The sequence below is a fragment of the Saccopteryx leptura genome, chromosome 6, assembly GCF_036850995.1.
Source record: "Saccopteryx leptura isolate mSacLep1 chromosome 6, mSacLep1_pri_phased_curated, whole genome shotgun sequence".
NCBI classification, from domain to species: Eukaryota; Metazoa; Chordata; class Mammalia; order Chiroptera; family Emballonuridae; genus Saccopteryx; species Saccopteryx leptura.
Genome location: NC_089508.1, coordinates 105,493,072 through 105,500,431, shown reverse-complemented (window position 1 = coordinate 105,500,431; position 7,360 = coordinate 105,493,072). Strand labels below are relative to the sequence as shown.

Genomic DNA, 7,360 nt, shown 5'->3' with positions numbered 1-7,360 from the left:
CTAGACCATAAACTGCACGAGGATAGGAACCTAATAAGTTGCTGTTCACCCCTAAACCCCCTGTCGGTAGGATGCCTGAGACATCACAAATATTCCATAAATACTACCTCAGCAAACGTTTCTGGGCGGGACTGGGTAGACCCTTGCCAGCACTAACGCTCCACCCACCAACGGCCAGGCGAGGCGGGGCGGGGCGGGGCAGGGCGCGGCCGCTCTCGCGGGGACAGTCCTCTGTCTTGCTCCGGGAGGGGGAAGTTGGGAGGGGGCGGGCACGACGCAAGGCAGCGCCCTGGCCAATGACCGCGGGCCAGGCAGGCTTGCTGCGGGCTCCACGGGCGCGCGCGGGGTTGGGCCTGCCCACGGGTGACGCGCCGAGCAGTGCAGGCCAATGGGCGCGGGGTGGCGAGCGGGCGGGTCTCCGGGACCCGGGCTTTAGGACACGAACCGGAGGCCTGCAGGACAGACTGACGTTGGACTGCAACGCAGGAGGCACACGGCGGGGATGGCGTTGGCACGGGCCTGGAAGCAGATGTCCTGGTTCTACTACCAGTACCTGCTGGTCACGGCGCTCTACATGCTGGAGCCCTGGGAGCGGACTGTGTTCAGTATCCTGTCCGGAACGCGGGTGTGGGGGGCGGGTGCGGGGCCCGGGGCGCTATCCGCCGGGCCCGGGGCGTGGAGGGCGGGCGGCGGAGAGGCGGCCCCGTCGGAACCGTGCGCGCGGACTCTCCGCTGCGGGCGCCGCGGCAGGGATCCTGAAGCCGAAGGCGGCGCTCGCGGTTGGGGTTGGGGTGGGGGCTGAGAACTTTTGAGGTCTCAGTCGCCAGTGAGTCCCTTGACCCAAGATTGAAGAAGCGTCTTGATTACTGGAAGGAATCCCCTAGGGCGATGTCTAACCTGGCTGGTCCTCGCTCGCACTTCGGCCTTGCCTGCCTTTGGTTCAGTCCCCTGTTCCTGTAGGAAGCTGGCACGGTAGAAGTGCAGAAAATCGCTCCAGGCTTGGACGCCTTTGACCTTTAACTGTCCCTGATTTAACTGTCTCTGTTCCTAATGAGAATGCTAACGAATTTTCCAGCTTTTTAATCAGGTTGTAAACTTGGTGGCAGCCCAATAACAGTTTTTGAAAAAAATTTGTTATTGTACCTTTTTGGTCTTCAGGGTGGATAGTTTAAAAAGTGTGTTTTATGTATTCATTTGCTGTTTGCACGGTCCGTAGACGTAGGGCCTGAAAGGGAATTTGTGGTTAGTTGTAGACAGTGTTTGAAACTGTTCCATAGATAGGTAATGCATACTTGTTAATGATTATTGAGTCTTTGAGTCGAGGAGTTGTGCTACTTTGCTTGTATCAATAACCTTAATTAGTAACTGAAGCTTGTGAAGATAGGTTCCCTGTACAGTAGTCTGTGATGTTTGTCTCTCCATTTGTAGACACCCTTTAATAATGTTCTTGCAGAAGAAATACTAATCATAAGATGTAACTTTTTTTTTTTTTTAACTTGGGGGTCAATATGAAACAAGCATTTCACACGACACGACACGCTTACTTCATACAGGGCCTCTCCTTTAAAATGCGCTGTAGTTTGGAGTAGCTTCAGAACAACTTTGCAAATGTATACTTGCATTCTGGTGGAGCGAATGAGGTAATTTCATTCTAAGCCTTAATAAGTGCGTTTATTTGTATTGAACTGGCATAAGATCGTACTGAAAGCTGAGTCTTTGTTTCAACATTTTGGAGGAAACTTAGCTGCTTTGCAAGGAGGTTTATCTTTATTACTGTTGGCATTTCTTTCCAAATTTGGACCTTAAGAACCAGAATGCATATTTAGGATTTAATGTCTGAATGTAAAGTATTCTGTGATTCCCTGCTCCATTTATTTGTAGCTGCTCTAATTTCTGTAGGTTAGAACTCATGAGGTCATCCTTGTAAAATATGACCCAGCAATTCCTCTTACTCCAGAAACTCATCTTAAAAGTGAAACTCTTTTTTTTTAGTTTTTTTTTTTTTTTTTTTTTTTCTGAAGCTGGAAACAGGGAGAGACAGTCAGACAGACTCCCGCATGCGCCCGACCCGGCACGCCCACCAGGGGCGATGCTCTGCCCACCAGGGGGCGATGCTCTGCCCATCCTGGGCGTCGCCATGTTGCGACCAGAGCCACTCTAGCGCCTGGGGCAGAGGCCACAGAGCCATCCCCAGTGCCCGGGCCATCTTTGCTCCAATGGAGCCTTGGCTGCGGGAGGGGAAGAGAGAGACAGAGAGAAAAGCGCGGCGGAGGGGTGGAGAAGCAAATGGGCGCTTCTCCTGTGTGCCCTGGCCAGGAATCGAACCCGGGTCCTCCACACGCTAGGCCAACGCTCTACCGCTGAGCCAACCGGCCAGGGCGTAAAGTGAAACTCTTCAATTCAGGAGTTGAATGTAGAGCCCACTGTCAGAGTCTACTACAGTTGTATCCCCTTACCTGTGGTTTTGCCCTGCGCTGTTTCAGTTACCTGTGGTCGACTATGGCTCAAAAACAGTAAGTAGAAAATTTTAGAAATAAAGAATTTACAAGTTTTAAATTGCATGCAGTGATGAAATCTTACTTTGTCCTACCCAGGGTGTGAATTCATCCCTTTGCCCAGTATATCTACAGTGTATACACTACTAGCTACTTAGTAGCAAGAGACAACATCCATACAACTTATTATAGCATATTGTTATATTTATTGTATATTATTACTAATAATCTCTTACTGTGCCTAATTTATAAATTAAGCTTTTCATAGGTATGTATGTACAGGAAAAAAACCAATATATGTAGGGTTCAGTACTGTGATGTTTCAGGGATCCACTGGGGATGTTGGAATGTATCCCCATGGATAATGGGGGGCTTCTGTATCGATTTTATACTAAAAGCATTTATCCACATGTTGGCATGTGGATAAATGCTATAGCATCAGTGGTATTCGTAATTTTTCTGAGTTATGTTGCAGTGGTAATAGTGTTTCATAAATACTTAGGTGATGGCTTTTTGGGGGGGGAGGGGGATGGAGAAATAAATTATGAAATGAAATGTAGTGTTTCTTTAGATTTTTGCCTTTGAAGCTTTTGATTTCTCATTGAATTATGTGGCCAAGAGACATCAATTTTTCTTTTCCTTTTTTTTTGAGAGGAAGGGAGTTAAACACTCCTGTATGCACCCTGACTGGGATCCGCCTGGCAGCCTCCCCCCCTTGTTTAGGGCCAGTGCTGGATTCCAAGCTATTTTTAGTGCCCGAGGCTGATCTGCTCAGACCACCAAGCTATATCTTTAGCTCCCGGGGCCTATGACACTGGAACCAATTGAGCCACTGGCTGCGGGAGGGGAAGAGGGAGAGAAGGGGGGGAAAAGCAGATTGTTGCTTCTCTTGTATGCCCTGACCGGGAATTGAACCTGGGACGTCCGTATACTGGGCCAATGCTATATCCACTGAGCCAGTTGGCTAGGGTGAGATTTCAATTTTTAAAGTACTAATGAGAATTTAGGTTTAAAATTATAGGATTCTACAGTATCTAGTGCTAGTTGGTTGTCCCTCTTTGCTCTCTTCTCCCCACTCCCTCCCCTACACCCTCTCCCCCCAGGTGATCACTTCACTTTCATCTATGTCCATAAGTCTCAGTTTTGTCTTACCTATGTGTGAAATCACGTAATTCTTAGCTTTTCTGATTTACTTATTTCACTCAGTATAATGTTCTCTCAAGGTCCATCCATGTTGTCGTAAATGGCAATATGTCATCATTTCTTATGGCTGAGTAATATTCCATTGTATATATGTACCACATCTTCTTTATCCAATCCTTGATCGAAGGGCACTTTGTTTCCATGTCTTGGCCACTGTGAACAATGCTGCTATGAACATGGGGGTGCATGTGTCTTTACATACCAATGTTTTTGAGTTTTGGGGGTAGATACCCTGTAGAGGTATTGCTGGGTCATATGGTAGCTCTATTGTTAATTTTTTGAGGAACCACCATAGTTTCTTCCATAATGGTTGTACTGGTTTACATTCCCCCCAACAGTGGATGAGGGTTCCTTTTTCTCCACAGCCTCTTCAACACTTACTATTTATTACCTGTCTTGATGATAGCCAATCTAACAGATGTGAGGTGGTATCTCATTGTAGTTTTGATTTTCATTTCTCTAATAGTTAGTGAAGATGGGCATTTTTTCATATATAGCATCTGTTGACCATTTGTATGTCTTCTTGGGAGAAGTGTTTGTTCAGGCCCTCTCCCCATTTTTTAATTGGATTGTTTGCTTATTTGTTGCTAAACTTTGTGAGTTGTTGTGTGTGTGTGTGTGTGTGTGTGTGTGTGTGTGTGTGTGTGGATATTGACCCCTTATTGGAGTTGTTGTTTGCAAATATCATCTCCCATTTGGTTGGCTGCCCTGCCTATTTGTTTTGTTGTTGGTTTATTTTGCTGTGCAGAAGCTTTTTAGTTTGATATAGTCCCATTTGTTTATTTTTTTTTGCCTTTACTTCCCATGCCTTTGGGATCAAATTCATAAATTGTTCTCTAGGACCAAGGTCCATGAGTTAAAAAAAGCTTATTTAAAAGTTCACATTATTAAATTAACCCTGGGTAGAAATACAATTCTTTGACATAAACTAATTTTAAATTACTATTAGCTGTCAATTTCTAGACTTATTTTTGAAGTCAGGCATTTAATCATTTTATAGTTTAGAACACCATTTTGAGATTGAATCCTCATTCTAGTTTGGAGGAAAGAACTGAATGTGAAAGCTGGATCCTCTGTCCCCCCACCTAATGGTGTGCCTCAGTTACTTGGAAGTAGTTTGAATTTTATAAATTTATCAATAACTAGTAAGCCTCATGCAGAACTGTTTTGTGGCCAGTTACATGGCTTTGGAAACAATCATCATTACTGGAAAAAACCTAAAATTCAGTGTAAGAACAATTTATCTGGCTGTCTGAAAAATGGCCTCTGTCTGAGGGAGTCTTAGAGGAAGACTCTAGAAGAAGGTAAATGCCTTAGTTTACATTTCACTGCTCTAACTCACTTAATAATTTAAAGTTGTCCCTATTTTAGGGAAAACTGAGAGCTATAACTATTTTTGCACAGCATTTAGGGGCATCCTTGAACATCAGAATTTGATTCTCTTATTTCTTCCCAAATCAAATAGCTAGAAGTGAATTAATAGCTGTTGTAAATTGAAAGGTCAATCTCAATTGAATATGAAGATTTTTGAAGTTATCTAAGGAGATTGTGATTCATAGAAAATAATTTAACATATTTTAAGGAAATGCATCTGTGTCCAGTCAGAGACATTGTAAATACTTTTTGAAACAATAACATTTATAAATTTATTTTGTAAATCCTTCCATGCTGGGACCTGCATCCTTAATTTTCTCTTGTCTTCTAATACTGTATTTGGAATGATAATTAGCTTTCGGTTTGTCAACCAGTATTGAAACTTTCTTCATGTGCAAACATGATTTCTGTTACAAAAAAAAAAAAAAAAAAGCAATCTGACACCTGCTTTGAGACAGAAGGTAACAATAAAATGAATCAGGTTTAAGTGCTAAGTTACAATGAATCCATCTCAGAGGGAAAGTTTTTAACATGTTTCAAAAGCCCCTTTCCCTATTGGCAGCCATCAGTGCAAAGGAAAGACCAGGTTTTATAACCTAGACAGGTTTTGTAACCTGTAAGACACTCCCTGTAGTGCCTGATTAAGTAACATTGTAACCGTGCTGTTGAAGACAGGTGGAAAAATTAAAAATAGCTTGTTAAAATTTGAAGCACAAGTCAGTCATTTTAGCGTTTTTTTTTAAATTTAAAAAATGGAGTTTTATTCTGTAATCACTGGATTATATTTGCCATCTCTCTATGGCTTCTTGTTTCCACGGCATTTTATACTTTAATTTATTTTAAACTAAATATGGGCTGTTTTGGGGTTATGTTAGGAATTAGATCCCCCTGAAAAACAGGCCTTGTTTCTTCAAGGAAGGAGTTTTCTAAGCACACAAATAATGCTTGGGAAACATTTGTTTATATATTGATGTATCATTTCAAAGCAATTACGTAAGTAGTTGAGAATGGTAGAAGAGACCTGATTTTAAACCACTTTTAGAATGGCTTTGGAGCTTGGCTGTTTCTGGTGAACTGAATTCAGTTCTTGGAGAGTGAAAATTCAAATTTAAAGAAGTAGAAAATGTTATGATAGGAAGAACTTCTTTGATTATTTTGGAGATGTTAAAATTTTTTTTTTTTTTTTTTGGTATTTTTCTGAAGCTGGAAACTGGGCGAGACAGTCTGACAGACTCCCGCATGCGCCCGACCGCCACCGGGCACGCCCACCAGGGGCGACGCCCTGCCCACCAGGGGGCAATGCTCTGCCCCTCTGGGGGGTCGCTCTTCCGGCGACCAGAGCCACTCTAGCGCCTGGGGCAGAGGCCAAGGAGCCATCCCCAGCGCCTGGGCCATCTTTGCTCCAATGGAGCCTCGGCTGCCGGAGGGGAAGAGAGAGACAGAGAGGAAGGAGGGGGGGTGGGGAAGCAAATGGGCGCCTCTCCTATGTGCCCTGGCCGGGAATCCAACCCCGGTCCCCCGCACGCCAGGCCCCCGCACGCCAGGCCGATGCTCTACCGCTGAGCCAACTGGCCAGGGCCGAGATGTTAAAAATTTGCATTGCTTTGTCTATTCACTTGTAAACTGTATGCATTTTCTGAATTCTGTATTCCAAATGTATCACACACCTTCTAATTGCCAGATACCATTCAGGATTTTGGGACTATAAAACAGATAAAAGTATTTATTCTATGCCACTAGATAAATAAGTAAAAAATATGAATTAGATTGTTAAAGCTATTATGAGGAAAAATAAAAAAGAAGAGGCTAGGAAGTAAGTAGGAGAGAATATTCTTCAGTTTTAGCTAGAGTGGCCAGGAAAGGGACATTTAGAAAGATTTAAGCAGAGCAGGAATTCAGGGGAAGGAGTATTGCAGCCACGAGGAAGGAACCGTGAGTACAAATGCTTCAAGGCCCCTGCATGTCTGGCATGTTTCCGGGATGTTTCAGGGATGCTGAGGGGTGAAGTGGCTGGGGCAGATTGAGGGGGTGGGGGTTGCAGGAGAGGGGTCAGATCCTGTCCTCCTGGCCTCTGAGGCCTTGGAGGGAGAGTTCAGGTGATGAAGGGAAATGCCTCCTGTGCTTTGAGTAGTCATTCAAAACCAATCACAGTTTCCTCACTGACATTTTAATATCTATTTAATAACATAGGAAAAGAAGACATAAGAATATACATTTCTTTTTTCCATAAAACTCAAAATTCTTTTTCTTTTTAAAAATACTTTTACTGATTTAGAGGGTGGTGCGGG

At 43.8% G+C, this 7,360-nt stretch overlaps 1 protein-coding gene across 1 annotated transcript in view; it reads left to right on the top strand.

Annotated features, from left to right (window-relative positions):
• Positions 1-440: 440 nt before the first annotated feature.
• The window catches only part of SPTSSA (serine palmitoyltransferase small subunit A), a 28,371-nt gene continuing 21,451 nt past the window's right edge, over positions 441-7,360 (top strand). Inside the window, exon 1 of the mRNA XM_066388563.1 lies at positions 441-605. Within this exon, the coding sequence (XP_066244660.1) occupies positions 503-605 (103 nt within the window). The 5' untranslated portion in view covers positions 441-502. The remainder of the gene's footprint in view (positions 606-7,360) is intronic.